Raw genomic sequence first — 18,355 nt, 5'->3', positions numbered from 1 at the left:
ACTAGTGAAGACCACAAGGTGTCACTCCATCAGCAAAAATGTCTAATGTACATTATAAAAATGGTTATTCCTTAACTCATAGAATACACTCACCTTTCCCTTTTTAAACTGATTTGAAATGTTTGTATACTGGATTTAAAAATAAAAGCATGGACCAAACTGACCTAACAATGAATGATAAGTAATAATCATTATCACGAGCATCATTAATGGGATATGAGGAACAAACCACTGTGGGGATGTTAGTATCAAAATAAAACAAATTCCATCATTACCTGTAAGTTATTACTCCACTGGGCCTTTCCTTCAAGCAGGGCATCCAGAACAGCCTTGCTAGGCTCCTCAGCTGTCGTGTCATTCCCACTTATAACATAGTAAGAAGACCGCACACGTTTGAAGAACTCCGCATCCACATTCTTAGCATTGCAATGATTCGGAATGTAAACCAGGTCTAGATAAAATGAGGATCCAGATGGTCCATTTCCACTTCCTAATGTTTTATTGCTTCCAGGGCCTGGAAAAGAAAACAAGAGTTGTGATTGGAAAATGAGCATCTGGAGCCGATTCTCCTAACACCATGAATAATGAGTGTGTTTAGACAACAGGGGTAAAGGCCAGAGGGATTATTGGTGTTAATGTGATCCATCTATTCATTTTCCTGCGGTGGGTTGGCGCCCTGCCCTGGATTGGTTCCTGCCTTGTGCCCTGTGTTGGCTGGGATTGACTCCAGCAGACCCCCGTGACCCTGTGTTCAGATTCAGCGGGTTGGAAAATGGATGGATGGATCTATTCTGAATCAGCCTATTCCAGTTTTACTGTTATGGAAGGTGAAAGCTTATTGTGGTGGCACTGAGCAGAAAGCTCAAACTAGACTATTGTGGAATGTAACTTGCTCACACAATTACACTCAGTCATACTGGAATAATTAGGAATTGCCAATCAGCCTAACCTGCAAGTATTTGAAATGTGAGCAGAAAAGTTGAGTACTTAGGGAAACATCCATGCAGGCACATGGAGGCCCAGATTCAAACCCTCTGCAAATCATGTCTGATGAGAAAATGTTTTGATAGTACACATGTGTTCCTGCTTTATCATCCCATAAAATGGATTATCTGCTTTTGGACTCACCATAAAATATGATTAATGAACTTACTCTTTTTGTAATTACAATAAATGCTATTTTAATGTAACTTAAATTTATAGTTTTGCACATACAGTATACAGTACATTCAAATTTCAAAATCCGTCTTCTAAATTACATCAAAGTATTCAGCAGCACAGACATATAAGACATCTGTCAACACAAATCAACAACACAAACGCGCAGTTTATATTCATCCAATGAAACGGCATAACACTTTACGTCACTGGCGTGCAAAGTATGGCTTGTCAATACGGGAGGGCTGATAGGTGGGGTTTGGAGATTTTGTTGAAATAACATTTCACTAATGTTACCATAAACAGATGAATGAGTGTAACTTTGTATAAACAGTGCATATAAAAACACCTTCCAATGCTCCAACATATCTGACAGTTCATTAGCATCTGTGTTGTTCTATGCTGGATTATCAGAATTGCCTATATAGTGGGGCAGCACAGGGCACACTGGGTAGCACTGCTGCCTCGCAGTTAGGAGACCTGGGTTCACTTCCCGGGTCCTCCCTGCGTGGAGTTTGCATGTTCTCCGCGTGGGTTTCCTCCAGGTGCTCCGGTTTCCTCCCACAGTCCAAAGACGTGCAAGTTAGGTGGATTGGCGATCCTAAATTGTCCCTAGTGTGTGTGCCCTGCAGTGGGCTGGCGCCCTGCCCAGGGTTTGATTCCTGCTTTGTGCCCTGTGTTGGCTGGGACTGGCTCCAGCAGACCCCCGTGACCCTGTAGTTAGGATATAGCGGGTTGGATGATGGATGGATGGCCTATATACTGATTAGACAAAATTGATTTGACACAGTAAACTTTAGATACTTTATGAAATAACATTTCAAAGCAATTTGAACCAAGGCTCTTAAATTTATAAATTCATATAGTCAAAGGGTGACCACCCAAATAATTTAACTTTAAAGCTGACAGGGAATTTTGAGAAACTGATCAACGAACAGTGGGTTCAAAGGCCTTGGAATAATGAATCCCTACAAGATCTATCTACTCATCCATCTTCCAAGATAAAGAGAAGGGTTGCAGGGAAGCTGGATAGCAGATACTAGCAAGCAATGGGCACAAAGGCAGAAACAATCCCAGGTCAGGATGGCCAGTCTATCACAGGTTGAACACACACATCAGATTGCCAGTTTAACACCATCAGTCCACCTAACCTGCTTGTCTCTGGGGTGTGATAGGAAATCCATGCAGACACAGAGAGAACATGCAAACTTCATGCATGGAGCACCCAGAACTTGAACTTGAACAGCAGTGATACTCCAACGCCACCATGGCACCCTAAACAAGACTGATGGAATGAATTGTTTCCAGTTGTTCATGAAAGTGTATGTTCTTCTGCTTAAATTAGATGGATAGAATCCACCTTTGGGTAATTTAAGGTTTGTGTGAAGTGCTCCATTTAAATACTCTCTCAGAAGTAGCACACTTTGCTAGCCGGGCACCTAAAAAAAAAGGGGGCCTTGAAATCAAACAAACAGTCAGGGCAGATCTGGGATAAGGTTGTTAATAAAACAGCTGTCCGGGATGGATGGATGAAAATTTAGAATTCTTTGAAACATGATCAGCAGGGTGTAGAGAAACACCAAGTCTGTGAAACTGTAAAACTTAAAAAATATTGTAAAGATGAATAGGCAAAAATTAGTGTTCTCATGTTCAAAGCAGGTATAGACTGATTCAGAATAACTCATATATGGAATTTTTACAAAACTTTCCTCTACCAATAACGGACCCCAAAGTAAAAAATAAGTTATATGGATTTTTTTTTATAATTACTAAATTATTTTGGCTGATCTGTAGCTTTTTTGGCATATAACATCGCAAAAACCTAACTGCAATACAATACTATATTCCATCCATCCATCCATTATCCAACCCGCTATATCCTAACTACAGGGTCACGGGGGTCTGCTGGAGCCAATCCCAGCCAACACAGGGCACAAGGCAGGAAACAAACCAACGGGCAGAGCGCCAACCCACTGCAGGGCACAATACAATATTGCAAGCCAATAAAATGTGGAAAAATGCTGTGCTTGGAATGCTGTTTATACAGTAGCTATGGTATATTCAGCCAAATAATTCACATACATTCAAATACAAAGACTGCCAAGGACTCTTTAAAGGCAGGATAGAGCACAAATATCTCACAAATGGCTTAAAATTATTTAATTTCTGTATTTAAACTCTGGAGCTGGCATGAAAACTTGCATGTCTAGTGTGAAAAACTATCAGCAGTTTGAACAGATGAGAGTTTGTGTTAAATCAGTACAACCTTAACTAGCTACTGTATGTTCAGCAGTGGATTATTGTGTTCATAAGAATCTCTATATATAATCTTCATTTGGATCTTGATCTTTGTTTGTCCGCGAATGAATTAGAAGAAGAAGCACTAGATGGCAGTAGAGAGACAGCAAAAACATAGGCATTGCATTAAGAATCTCCTCCAGGCTTATACTACTGAAGACTGTAGTACTCCAGTCACACCTCAAAACACAGACATTCAAACTAAACAAATTGTTGTGCTTTAAATTAACTAATCTTTATATATAATCTTCATTTGGATCTTGATCTTTGTTTGTCCGCGAATTCCACGCATGCGTAGACCACCTTCCAGTTTAGTACGTTGTTGTTACTCACGGATGTCAACAATGTGCCGGAATAACGAAAGGGGTGGTGGACAGTGTTACGCTGGTTGGCTCCTGAGGCCTGGTTAGAGAATGAGATTGCTGAAGATAAAAGGTACGTGCCTACGTAACATATGAATGAAAGAAAGACAGTGGGTAAAATGAATGACAACGTAACGGCACGTTCCGGAAATTATTATTGTTACGTTGTAGCCGGCGAGTGCTGCGTGTCTCACAGTTGTACCGTGGCTTGCTCACATGTCAGTGAAGTGATCCCTATTTCTGCTCCGTGTATATTGCCTTACTCTTTGGATTGCCACAAAGCAACCTGCGAGATTGGAGAAAGGTTGAGAAGAGATCGTGAGAGGAAACGACAGCGTCGTGAAAACGAGATGGACTGTGAATGGAGATAAGCAGAAATGCTCCTACACCATCACATAATTACTATTCAGACAGTGATTCTGAGTAGGCCGTTCCTATTGAATCAATGTCCAAAGATTTTCTTTTGTAATTTTGTTTCCCTTATAAAAAATCATAATGCTGTGCGATGAAGGGCCCAGTTCACGACTGGCATCCGCGTTTAAACAGGGAGCCCTTCACAGACAACTTTAACACACGCAACGTAGTTGGGCGCACATGGCTAGTTATTTATAAATGTCTTGAAATTACTTGTGTTTTATGTTGGGTGCCTCCTGACTCACTGGTATGAGAAAACTCAGATATACGATATACTGTTGAACTCATTTTGATGTCTAGTTATGCAAGATGTTGAGCTTTTTGGCTCTCTAGAACCTAAAACCCCACATTGTTAGGCAATTGTTGGACCATATTTTGTATAGGAAATTACACCCTTATGATAAAGAGTGGACTGATAGGTGTCTACAACAAAGACAATTAGAAGGACTTGAAGGTGTGCAGGCCACATCAACCACTCTCAGGGTTTCGCCCCCTAAAGGAACACGAGAGGTCAAAGTTACTCCTTTTCACAGAATTTCAAAAAAATGGTGATCAGTGAAATAGGTAGGTGAACTGTTGTGCTATTCCGAGGATGCTGATCATAAATATGGTAATGTTTTGATATTTGGTTCTTTACCAGTAGTGTTGACCATCTAATTACCAGTCCCAGGAGGTAAAAAATTAAAAAAAAAATTCAAACAAGCATGTGGGGTTTCGTTTTAGATTATTTTAAGGTCAGTGATTATGAATGTTATTTTTGATTTTTGATCTTTTGCTATGGATCTGTCTCTCTGTGGACCACTATCAGAGGGTGAAAATGAGAAATTTCTATCACAATCAAGAATTTTTAGGCTCTAGACATTTAAGTTGAAGCACACATTTTTAAATTTCAAATATCTGCCTAAATTATTCTTGTTTATTATGCACTTCTACTTCATGAAATAAATCAGTACATTTTTTTTGAGCTCCATGAGTTAGGGCAGCTTACACTAATTCAGACTTTTTGGTTACTCAGGTTTTGTTGATGTTTTTATTGTAAATAGCTCTCAGCCATACCTAAGTTGCTGTCTGGTTTAAAAAAATTATGGGATGGAGTCCGTTTTTTTATTATTATTATTATTATTATTATTATTATTACCACGCTTATTTTAACTTCACCTGTTTGTTGTCTGGTACAAATCTTGTAATCGATATTTAACCCACTTCCTATTGTCCAAATGACTTGAATTTTTGCACACTTACTCAATTCCGATGACAATACGTGAATCAATAATCAGTTTCACTAATTGATCAATTAATCCATGTTAATTAAGAAATGAAAATTTCATATGAAGAATAGTTAAAGATTTCACCAATAGAATGGCGCTAGTAAAATTTAATGAAAAATAAAAATTTAGTAACACGGCTTACACGTTTTTAGAGTACATGTCAAATGTCAATGTCATGTCCAAGTGCCAGTACCCTAGTAGGCTAGTAGCTGCTCATTTACAATGGAATAAATTATAACCGAGGTTATAATGAAAACCTCAAATGATTGAAATGTTCCATTAACTTAACGACAAACTATAAATGTTCTGTCCTAATATGAAAATATGAAAAATATGAAAAAAAATATGAAAAATTCCTATCCTGTGCTTTACAACTTTATTTCATCATACTAATAATTACAGCTGAAAACCACTAATTATTGCTCACGCCGATGACCAGAGAACAAAATATATGTATAAAAAAATATTTTTTTAAAAACAAGTTTATATTAAGTTAAAAAGTGTACTAAAAAGTAAAAAATAAGCCTCTCATACATCACTCGTAAAATAAAAGCGTGGGCGCTTTTGCTAAGATTTTATTGATTGATGAAAAGCGCCCATGCTTTTATTTTACGAGTGATGTATGAGAGACTTATTTTTTACTTTTTAGTACACTTTTTAAAAACCATCTTTATATTAAGCTAAAAAGTTTTTTATATATATATATATATATATATATTCTGATTAGAAATGATTTCCCTCACTGTAGAATAGTGAAGGGTTAAATATGGTAATATTCATTAATTACACCTACCTGTAGTGGCACTTTTTGTAACCCTTGAAGTGGAAGTATTAGTAGCATTCTTTGCATCCTTTTCCTCAACATGGTTTATATCTCCATTGGCACTTGACTTGGTTACTAAATTGTCTTTCTTTTTTGGAGAACCTGTTTTGGAAACCTTGTCTAATGAGTCTTTAACAGCCATAGTCTTTGAGTTCACTCCTGAAAGTTTTGGCTTGTCACTTTTTCGTGCTGGTGATGATGACTTTGTCTTGACGGTTTGTTTCTTGATCTTAGTTTTATCCTTGGCATCTTTTTTCAATGATTTCCCCACTGTCTGGTCTGAGGGTATAGCTTCAGGGTCCACCATGCAGACATCAGGATAAGGAGGGGATGGAGCTGGGTCTCTCAGCGGAATTGGTGGGGGATCGGCATGCCGGTAGGTTAAAGTTTTGTCAGTTGGAAGGGTTTCAGATTCATCTTCAGAATCAATGTTCGCATCTGCTGTAATAGAGGGGCATTCTTCGGTTCCTGGAGGAACATCAGAATCTGTTTGAGAAGGCAAGGACTCACTGACTGAAGTTGGTGGAGTTTCATCACACTGTCTAGAGTGTGGTTTTCCTCCTGATGGGGGTGGTCCTCCACTTGCTTGAGTTAAAGGCCTCTCATCTTTTTGGGAATCATCCTCATTTGCAAAATATTCCAGAGGGCTTGGATTGATAAACGATGGAGAGAGTTCCGTTTTAGGATGCCTATATTCACATGCATTCACCAAGCATAAATCAACATCACTTCTAGATTTAGGTGAAAGAGCCTGCTTTCTTTGATCCTCGCCCGGGGATTTCTCCATGCTTTTCATTGTGTCTTGAAGTTTTGTCTCTTGCTTTTCCACTTCAGATTTTGATTTCTGTAATGACAAATATGTTGATGAATAATCAGATGGACTGCTTTTTTCTTTACGGTCACCTGAATCGGGAGAATATATATGGTCATAAGACGGTTGTTTATGACTTTGAGGAGACTTGATATTTTCAGGTGACAATTCACTGGTTTGTAACGACAGTGTTTCAGGTGGTGCTGGACTTCTGAGGGCAAACGATGACTCGGGAGAGCCAAACAAATATGCTGGAGACGTTGGTTTTGAAGTTATAGGGGATTTAGCTTCTTTTGGACTAGCATCATCTATTTTAACTGGAGAGCTTTCCTGTTTTATAGATGTTTCTGCACAAAATGAAGAATGAGATGACAATGGTGAATATAAGGGAGATGCTTCCTTAGGACTAACAGGAGACTCCTCTTTTTTCAAGGGCTCATCTGAACGTTGTATAGGAAAAGTAGAATAGCTTTCCACTTCAGGAGAAGGACTCTTTAGGTTAATGGGGGACTTGCTCTGCTTCTGCTGGACTTCTTCAGGCTCAAAAGGCAAACCTTCTGGTGCAGCTGAACCTCCTAATACAAGTGATGAATCTGGAGAAATAGGAGAGTAAGTACTGGAAGCTGGTTTTGGTGTGACTGGAGATTTATCTTGATGTGGTAAAAATTCCTCGGCTTTAAGTGTTGCACTTTCTGCACTAGTGCAGCTTCCAAGCCCAAATAATGAAATGTGGGATGGTTCAGAGGCATCCAAAATATGTTCCTCACGCAGTGGAGAAGCTACTTGTGAAGGCGTACGACCTGATGATGTTGACTGAGAGGCTTCTGACGGAGAAGCTGAAATGTGAGGTGAATCAGTGTCTTGGAAAGGCATTGTTTTGTCTTGAAGAATGTTTGATTTTTCTGAAAATGCCAGTTCATGAGTATCAGTAGGGCTGTACTCTACTTCTGTGGGTCCATTTTCTGTGACGTGAACAGCACTGGCACTAAGGGCTTGGTGCTCTGGAGACTGTTTGCTAAAATCCAGTGCTAAAGAATGATCTGGAGATTCCTGGCCAAATTCTACAGACATGGTTGATTGTTCTGGAGACTTCATCTCTTGAACAGGTGTTCTTGATTTGGCTGTTTTTGGTGAAAAATCTGGAGAAATTGACATCGGTCTTGGGCATTCTTCTTTAGATGGTGATATCTCGGTGTCTTGGAATGCAGTTGGTGTTTGTACAACAGACACAGATAAGGAATCGTCCACTTCTGTGGAATGTGGTGAGCCAACCTCAGCATGTAGTGAAGGAGACACATCATCTGCTGTTGGTTCTGGGAAGGAGCTTGTGGCAAGGGAAGCAGTTGAGGCAGAAGCTACACCCTCTATGTGTGAAAATGTATCCTCTGCCACCACCTCATCAACAGGAGTGGCTGATTTATCTGAAGTGGTTCCTTCAGAAATTGACATCTTGCTTTCCTCTTTAAATGATCCAAACTGACATGACTCAGGTAAAATTGGAGATATATCTGATGGAGGCTTCACTGAATGATAAGGTTCCTGCATTTTACTTGCAGTTATTGCACTCTCATATGTCTTCTCTTCTTTGAGGCAAGGTTCCACATCCAAAATCTTTTGTTTCTCTTGTAAAGAGCTAAACGAACTTTCCGAAGAATAATCAAGAAATGGATTCAAGCTAGTTGGTGATTTGTTATCTTCATTATTGCTCTTGGTGGGTAGCTCAACACTGTCCAAGTGTGGTTTAATATCCAAAATGCCTTCCATTGAAGATTCAGACCCAATTGGTGGTGGACTGCGGAGTGGAGAAAGAACCTTTTCAAAGGGTGAAGCAGCATCTGGTACAGGTTCATCCATTGGACTGATTCTATCATCTAAGAGTTTCTCTTGTCCACTAAGTGGTGCCACTATAGTTGGGCTGGTGATTTTTTCTTCAGCATTAACAGGCAGATTACTGGTCTTTTCCTCTACTGGTGACTGATGAAAAGGAGTATGTCCTGCACTTCCAGGAGTAGAGTGAGGAGAGGCAACTTCTAATGTTTTATCATCAGGGCTAATAGTAGGTTCAACTGTTTCACCAGTAACTTCAGTAGACGTAATCCCCATTTCAATAGGTTTGGCAATTGCAGTTGGAGTCAAATCAAAGTTTACACTTCGTTCACTTGTTGGAGTTTTAGCTAGTGGTGACAGAGTAGCTGGACTAATTTTAGTATCAAGTGTTAATTTGTCTGGAGTACTAAAAGTTAATTCAGATTCTTCTTCCTTATCCTTTGCGGCATGTATTTCACGTTCTAGTATCTTGCACACTTTATCTTCTTCCATTGATGAAGGTGGTGAAATTGTTGAAGCAGAATGTTGGTAATCCCTACCTTCTGTGGCACCTGTTTTTGAATAGTCTGATGATGATTCATTGGAACTAGCAGGAAGAGGTGAGAGTTTGGTTCTATCAAAACCATTTGAAAACTCTGTCATTTTGAACTTGACATAATCTTGAGATGGAGAGTCAGATTCTTCATTGGTTGTTTCATCACTCATAATATCTCTTGGTGTTGACATTTCATCCATAGGTGTGGGTTCACTAGAAATTTCAATCGTAGATTGTGTGTAGCCTGAAGTTGCAGTGAACTCCTCTAGTGGTTCTTCTCTGTTCTCTTCATCCGAGGCAGTGGCTTCACTTTCAGATCCCAAAGGAAGTGTTTCATCATGGATAGATGCATGTTCCATAGCAGGAGACTGAGGTGCAGAAAGTTTGGGTGGAGTTGCGACTGGCAAGGTGTCTTTCACTTTTACATCAATATGGTCACTGTCATGGTCTTCCTCAGATTCTTTATCTTTTACATGTTTCATATCTTTTTTATCACATTCTGTCTCTTCTTCTTCAGTCTCTTCTTTCTCAGATACTTCTTCCAAATCATCATCTGTCTGTTTATATTCCTTGGTGGTTTCCTTGTCTGTTATAAATGACATTTGGTTGTCTTTGTGTGCATCAATGAAGTCATCTGCTCTGGCACCAGCTATTTCCCCCTTCAAAATGAATGCACTTTCAACACTGGCCTCCTTGTTTTCTTCCTCTACACCATCAGTCTCTGTCTTCTCCTCATAGTCACCCATTTCAGATGTCTCCTCAAAGCCTGTACCCTCATCTTCAAACTTTTCATTGTTATCATCTTCGTTAATGTTTTCCTTAGCCTCTAGTTCATCTGGAGTCTGTTCACACTCTCCTTCAGCTTCAGTGGTTGTTATTCCCTCATCTGGAGATTCAACAGGCCCAGTTTCTGGAGAGGTCTTGCTGGCCACTATGTCTTCCCGGTGGACTATAACAACTGGCTCATCGAAAATATTTGGAGACTGTTCAGATGGCATGGTCATAACATTATCAGTTATTTCTTGTGCCTTGAGTTCTTCAAAGTCTTTGGTGAGATCTTCAGGTGTAGACATTAGTGACCGTTCTGCTTCCAGAACTTCCACAGTGGCGGCTGTCACTTCTTTATCTAGCTCACTGACTGCTGCTGCTGCTGCTGCTGCTGCTGCTGCTGCTGCTGCTGCAGAAGCAGCGGCAGTGGCCAGTGGCCTGGCTTCACTAGGCTTACTGTCTTTCTTGAGAGGTTTAGTCTTAGCTTTGTCTTTTGGCTTTCCCATACTGCCCACCTCCTTCTTTGGAGCCTCTTCTTTCTTTTGTATTTTTGGTTTTGGCACAAGTTTTTTGGCATCTCCTTGTGCAGCAGCTGCTTTTTTTGTGTCTTTAGAGAGTTTCTTTACATCCTTTTTAACCTCGTCTTTCTTCTCATCCTTTTTTGCTTCCTTCATTGGTATCTCCTTCTTTACTTCTTTCTTTCCTTCCCTCTTCACATCACGTTTTAGTTCTTTTTTAAGTTCTTTTTTCATTCCTTCTTTTACAATCTGCTCTTCTTTGCCAGTGATGACTTTTTCCTCTTTCCTGATGCCTTCTTTTTTTACCTCCTTTTCTTCTTTTTTCTTTTCTTCAACTTTCTGAACTTTCGGCTCCTTTTTGACCACTTTTTCTTTTGCAACTCTGGACTTGATCTCAGTCTTTTGTTTCTCAGAACTCTCTACCTTGGCTGGCTGCTCTGGTTTTCCTTGCACTTCTTTGTCTGATGCCACCACCTTTGGTTTTTCCTTTTTGACAAGAGGCCTTTCCTTCTTGTCTTCCTTGTGCGGCTTTTCTTGCTGTGCCTCTATAGTTGATTTTTGGACTTCTGGTGTTTCTTCTTTTGACTCTTTCCTGACTCCTTTGACAGAAGATGGTCTTGATATTGATTTTAGGCTTTCTTTGCTGTCTGTTTTGTGTTTTGTCTTTGCTTGTTTTAAACTCTGGGCTCCTGTGTTTTCTTTAAGTTCCTTTTGCGTGACCACTGGTTGTTTGAGATAGTCTAGATGTCGGAGTTTCTCCAGACCCTCTAAGATACTTTGCTGAGTTGCATTGCCTGGAAACAGAACGCGAATAATCTTTTCACTTGGGTTAGTGGGATGCCATACAATCAAAGATGAAATGGAAGTCAGGTGAGAGACTGGAATCTCAGATTCTTTCCCATCTGGTAGCAATACTGAAGCAGTTTCCTTGCTGCTGCCAGTCCACTGGTGCATGAAGTATTGTAACTCTTTGCTATTTTTTACAGGGTTTAATGCATACATTTCTAGTCTACCCACTCCCATTTTCTGAAAAAGAATAATCGGATCTATGGTATTACCCACTCCTCTGTATAGTGGTTCGGCCTTCAAAGATAATCTGTTTAAATATTGCAATGTGAGATTTGCTTCTTCAATGCTTCTCCGAATTCTATAATTAGGCTCTGGGATTTTGAGGTTCTCTGGAACATTAAGAAATATAACTCCTAAATCAGGAGAGATTAGATTTTTCATCCAGTCACTATTTGCTGTTGATCCTTGTGATTGCTCCTCTTCTACTTCAGCAATTTTGCGCTGCAGCATGCTGTTGATTCCTGGGAGGTTGTCATCTCCAATGTGGGTCAGAAGTATTGAATCTACTCGGTCCAAGTGTCGTACAAGCTTCCAAAAACATGACTTGCGATCCGACCCTCCATTGATAAGCATGTTGAACCCATTGACTGCAAAAAGTGCAGAGTCGCCTCTTCCACCAGGAAAGATATAGCAGCACGGTTTAGAGAGTTTCAGGAAGCCACCAGAGGTTGGAGGCTCCAGGATGTCAAATGGGGAGGGAATTTCCACAGATTCAGACAGATATTCAGTGAATTCTGAAAGTCCTTCCATTTCAGGTAGGATAGATGGGGAATTCAATTTGATATTGATGAAGTCTTGCAGATTGTGTTTGTCCAAGCTTGAATTCTTCCAGTCCCCCTCTTCTGGACAAAATAAAGTCAGACTGGCTTTGTTTGCTGGATGTGTCGTGCTCAGTAGTTCACCAATCTGGGGGAAGCAAAGAAGACATTTAAATGAAGTTTAAAGATGTTCATCAATATAAAATGTGCTTTTTGTTTTTGTTAAAGTATATCAGATAGATCTAAAACCAGTGAGAAAGTTGTACATTGCAAGAAACAGGAATAAGGTGTCCTTTATATTATTTGGATATAGGCTGTCTTGTAGTATGAAAAGATCATTGTTTTCACAAAGGTATCTTGATAAGTGGATGGGTTTCTTAAACTATGGTTTGCAACCCAATTTCATGTTTGTGATGGGTTGCCACATGACTGTGTAGTAAAATTAGTTGATTTCTTCCAAGCGTGAATTCTGTGGAGAGAGTGTTATACCGTGCTCATTATGTAATCTGAGACATAGCCTATAAACAGCGCCATTGACGCATCACTGAGAGATTTTGCATCTGTGGTACAGAAATATAATGAACATTCCCCATGACACCGCCACCTCTATCACAACCTATGAAACAGTCAAAGAGAGAGATGACTGATAGCAAAGACACATACGGCATAAGATATGGAGAAAGTGGAAGGTATGACAGAGACAATCTTAAGAGATGAAGCGACCAAGGCGGTAGTTTGAAGTTTTGAATTGTAAATAACAGGTGCAGCACAAGGATGTGACAATTTTTGGGATGATGAGGAAGTTGAATCAATGAGGTGGGAGTACACTGTGTATAGTGCCATGGCAGCACTGTATGCTAAATGCAGTTTCACTGGCCATGGACAAGTGGTTAGTATCTCATTGCATTTCTACCATTACCACATACATTGAATCCAATCTGTAACAGAGGAGCAAAGAATACTTTGTATTACGGTCAATGTGCTTCATGCAAAGAAAATTTTGTATTATGTGCCTTGACAAAGAAGAATTCCTTCTTGTAACACTATTTTAAAGTTGGTATGACAAATGTCAGTCTACTGGTAATGTGAATGACATGTTTTTTGGACCATTGAGAACTGTAAGAATTCAAATATGATGTTTAGACTGATGGCCAAAAAGCTCAACTTTGGTCCCATAACATTGTGGAACCTTGTCCCATCTGACTTCAGAGTCTCCCACATGCCTTCTGGCAAGCTCTAGCCAAGATGTAATGTGCATTTTTTTTAACCGCAGCTTTCCCTTTGCCACCCTTCTATAAAACTGTGACTGGTGAAGCACCCGGGCAGCAGCTGCTATGCGTACAGGCTCTCCAGTCTTAACCAGTGTAGCTTGTATCTCCTGCTGAGTTCTTGTATGTCTCTTGGTAGTTGCCCTTTCTAGTCTTCTTACATTTACATTTATTTGCTTGGCAGATGCTTTTATCCAAAGCAACTTTCAAAAGATTTCATCATAATCAAGTAACATCAGTCTGGGGACTGTGTGGGGACAAGGGTACAAAATTGATCATCTTAAGCATACAACTCAGAACAAAATACAAGATCATTACAATTCCTAGGTTATAAAAACCTAACAGCTAATACAGTATTAGTTTGACAGAAATTTAGCTAACAGGAGTCTTCAAATGCTTCTTCAGCACATTGAGAGTGTCAGAATTTTGAATGGAGGTGGGCAGGGCGTCCCACCAGCAGGGAGCTACACGTGAAAAGAATCTGGACTGAGAGTTGATACTACACAACTGAACACCAGAAAAACCAAGGAGCTGGTGGTGGATTTTAGGAGGACCAGGCCCCTCATGGACCCTGTGATCATCAGAGGTGACTGTGTGCAGAGGGTACAGACCTATAAATACCTGGGAATGCAGCTGGATGATAAATTGGACTGGACTGCCAATACTGATGCTCTGTGCAAGAAAGGACAGAGCCGACTATATTTCCTTAGAAGGCTGGCGTCCTTCAACATCTGCAATAAGATGCTGCAGATGTTCTATCAGACGGTTGTGGCGAGCGCCCTCTTCTACGCGGTGGTGTGCTGGGGAGGCAGCATAAAGAAAAGGGACGCCTGGACAAACTGGTAAGGAAGGCAGGCTTTATTGTAGGCACGGAGCTGGACAGTTTGACATTCGTGGCGGAGCGACGGGCGCTGAACAGGCTCCTGTCAATCATGGAGAATCCACTGCATCCACTGAACAGTGTCATCTCCAGTCAGAGGAGCAGCTTCAGCGACAGACTGCTGTCACTGTCCTGCTCCACTGACAGACTGAGGAGATCGTTCCTCCCCCAAACTATGCGACTCTTCAATTCCACCTGGGGGGGTAAACGTTAACATTATACAAAGTTACTGTCTGTTATACCTGCATTATTATCACTCTTTAATTTAATATTGTTTTGTTTTTATCAGTATGCTGCTGCTGGAGTATTTGAATTTCCCCTTGGGATTAATAAAGTATCTATCTATCTATCTATCTATCTATCTATCTATCTATCTATCTATCTATCTATCTATCTATCTATCTATCTATCTATCTATCTATCTATCTATCTATCTATCTATCTATCTATCTATCTATCTATCTATCTATCTATCTATCTATCTACCTACACATAGGTGGCAGCAACAGATGCTGTTCATGAACAGATCCGAGTGGTCGAGAAGGAGAATAGAACCTGTCTCCATACATATAGGTGCATACCTACTAGCCACTTTGTAGGCAAGCATCAAGGATTTGGACTTAATATGTGCCACTTCAGGAAGCCAGTGTGGTGATCTGAAGAGAGGAGTGACATGCGCCCACCTCAGCAGATTGAAAACCAGACTTGCTGTTGCACTTTGAATTATCCACAGCCACTTGGTAACACTGGCCGGTGCCCCTGCCAGAAGAGAATTGCAGTAGTCCAGCCCTGACAAAACCAACGCCTGGACCAGGAGTTGTGCTGCTAAGGAGATGCAGTCGGATAATGTTGTCTTGTTGCTGCTGCTGGCGAGTTGCCTGTTAAGTTTGTCACACTGCACGTCGATCATTTAAAAGCCTGTACAGCAGCTGTCCTTTTGCCACTTTGTGTCTCTGCCACCCATGTTGTGAAGGGGAGGTTGAACACATGCTAAGGAGTTGCAGTTGGATCATCTGCTGGCTTCCAACTGCTGCTGCTGGCAAGCTACGTGTTCTGCTTGTCGCTTGTCGTTGTTTTTAGAGTTGGGAGCACATGATGTCTGATTACCAAAAGCATTCCAACAACTGCTTGGTTAGATGTCCGTGAACTTGTTTTAAATGTTGTCTCACTGCCTTGTCTCGCGTGACGTTAAAGTGTCTCTTGCGGGACGTTAAATTGCAATCTCTTGGCACCAAGTCTTATGTTTAAGGTCCCCGCGAGACGCTCCGTGGCCAATCTCTTTCATCTCGTGGGTCTTTTAAATGTCTTCTGAGAAGATCATGTCTCGTCTCCCTGGTCTCCCTTCCACCAAAAATTTTTTTTATAATAGAGAGACAGCAAAGTAAGGTGTAGCTTGTGTGAACAGACACTAAAGGTATAACTGAAGACAGATCTGATGACTTCAAACAAAAACAGCAGAAAAAAAATTGCAAACCTTGTGTTTTGGTGCAAAAGCTGAAGTAAGCCAGAAGACATTTGCATGCTAGAGTAAAGATGTTGCCAAACAGATTATTATTTCCTTTTCTATTTATGCACCATTAAGTAATTGACAGGGAACACAGCTGTGCCTGCGTTAATGAAATGTTCATTTGACACCACAATAACTGCACTTCCTGACGAGTACAAATGTTCAAACAAGAAATGTCAAGTGCCTTTAAGCTGGTTTGTTGCATTGGCAGTTTTGCGTTTTAAAGTGCACTTGTAAATCTCACATTATACAGTTATAGAATAATTTAAAGTAATAAGAAAAAAGTTTCAGAATACTCTGATATAATCAAGTGTGATTATCTAATGCCGTAATATTTAATATTAAGTAATTATTATGGGATAAAGATTGCTCTGTCTCTGTTTTTAGGGAGTTCATACAATTGTGGAACAAAAACAAATAACAAAACGATCTGTGCTGTTTGAGACTGCACACATTCCCTATTCTCGGCTTCCAATTCATTTTTATTTTAATGAGTCGTCTGGTGGGTAAGTGCTTGCCATGAAGTAAAACATCTGGCACAGGACTTGGACAAGAGCCATTAAAGAGAGAGAGAGAGAGGAAAGACCTGCTCTGGTAGGGCAGGATGCAAACCAAGCAGCCATTGTGGGAGGACAGTGTAACAATTCTCAAGGCATTGAGAGTTGTCATTGTGCTCTGCGTCTGCTCTTGGTGAGGAGCGCTGTGCAGGAACAAAGTAGTTTGTACCACTGTATTTCTTATTTTTTTATTGACTAGGGGGCTTTGTCCCCTGCTTGCTTCACTTGCCCAGCTAGCCCCCTGCCTGCGCTATGCGCCAGCCACTTCACATCTCTACCGCTCACGTTGTGAAGAGGGGGGCTGAACGCACCCCAAGGAGACGCGGTCTTAAACAGTGATACAATGGGAAACAATGGGGAACACATAGTTTTTTTTTTTTTCCCTCTTCTTTGCTCGACCAGCTGCTGACTTGGTGTTGCTGCCGTGCCGCGTGATCTGCATTTCACGCAGCGCACTTCTGTCATATCACCTATGTCCATATACAGTGGAACTTCGGTTTACGAGTAACTTGGTTTACGAGTGTTTTTCAAGACGAGCTAAAATTTTTAATAAATTTTGACTTGATAAACAAGCAAGGTCTTGCAATACGAGTAGTATAAATAGATTTCCCCTTGGGATTAATAAAGTATCTATCTATCTATCTATCTATCTATCTATCTATCTATCTATCTATCTATCTATCTATCTATCTATCTATCTATCTATCTATCTATCTATCTATCTATCTATCTATCTATCTGTCTATCTAGTATGTATACGCTTTGTCTGCTGAGCGTCATGTGATCACAACTGAGCTGATGGTTCTTCTCTCTCTCTCTCGCTGCGGGATTGTGGGCAATCGTCTCCTATTCTCCGTCTGAGTCGGCGTGCCTCACTCATATAGTCAACATCTGTACGAGCGTATACTGTGTGAGGGATGGCTGGCCAAATATTCCGGTCCACACCTCCAAGCCGCTAGATGGAGCTCTCCCAACAATATGGAAGTGCCCCAAATTCCAGCAGGGCCATATGGACATTGCAGTTTATATAAACAGCCTTGCTGGATACCATGGGGACCACTAGGAGCCGCTGGAGGGAGGCCCACAGAGTGCTATGTGCCCTATAACCCGGAAGTGCGTCATGAACACATGACCGGAAGGAACGACGTGCTTCCGGGGTGAAGAAGTGGAGTTTTTATATGACCTGGAAGTGTTCCTAGTCACGTGGACAGAAAGGGCGAAACACTTCCAGGTCAAGGACTATAAAAGGACTATGGGAAATCCCAGACGTCGAGCTGAGCTGGGTGGAAGGGTGGCAACGTGTCTGGGAGTGAGGAGGATTATTGATTTATTGATTTATTGTTTATTGTGTTTATTTGAAGATTGTGGAGAAGAGGGTGCTTTGTGCACGTTTTGTCCTAATAAATATAATATTTGGACTTTTACCTGGTGTCTAACGTGTGGTCTGAGGGTTCAAGGGGTCATGGGAACCCTAAATCTGTCACAACTGTTAATACAGCATTGTGACTGTGTGTGTGCGCGCGCTGTGACGTGCGAGTCCCCGTCTTGCAAGCTGTGTCTCAGCACTGTACTTTAGCAACACCAGCTTTATTCAGCTTGAAACAGGAACAGCACGGTTATTTATTGTAGTGGGATCTACCACTCTCCTATACACAGACACAGCAGTCAGGCAGGGTCTACTAGTACTGTACCTTGTGCATTTATAATGTTCCTTGTATCACCCATCGACGGCAGGCACTTATAGCATGTCCGCG

The 18,355-nt window shown here is 40.8% G+C and overlaps 1 protein-coding gene across 1 annotated transcript in view; it reads right to left on the bottom strand.

Moving 5' to 3' along the window:
* The window catches only part of map1b (microtubule-associated protein 1B), a 149,951-nt gene that overhangs the window by 5,630 nt on the left and 125,966 nt on the right, over positions 1-18,355 (bottom strand). Inside the window, exons 5-6 of the mRNA XM_028805657.2 lie at positions 6,294-12,537; positions 276-514 (exon numbers count right to left, since the gene is read on the bottom strand). Of these exons, the coding sequence (XP_028661490.2) occupies positions 276-514; positions 6,294-12,537 (6,483 nt within the window). The remainder of the gene's footprint in view (positions 1-275; positions 515-6,293; positions 12,538-18,355) is intronic.

The sequence above is a fragment of the Erpetoichthys calabaricus genome, chromosome 7 (assembly GCF_900747795.2).
Source record: "Erpetoichthys calabaricus chromosome 7, fErpCal1.3, whole genome shotgun sequence".
Taxonomy (NCBI): domain Eukaryota; kingdom Metazoa; phylum Chordata; class Cladistia; order Polypteriformes; family Polypteridae; genus Erpetoichthys; species Erpetoichthys calabaricus.
Note: the sequence above shows the minus strand (reverse complement) of the source record. Positions and strands in the feature narration are given on the sequence as shown.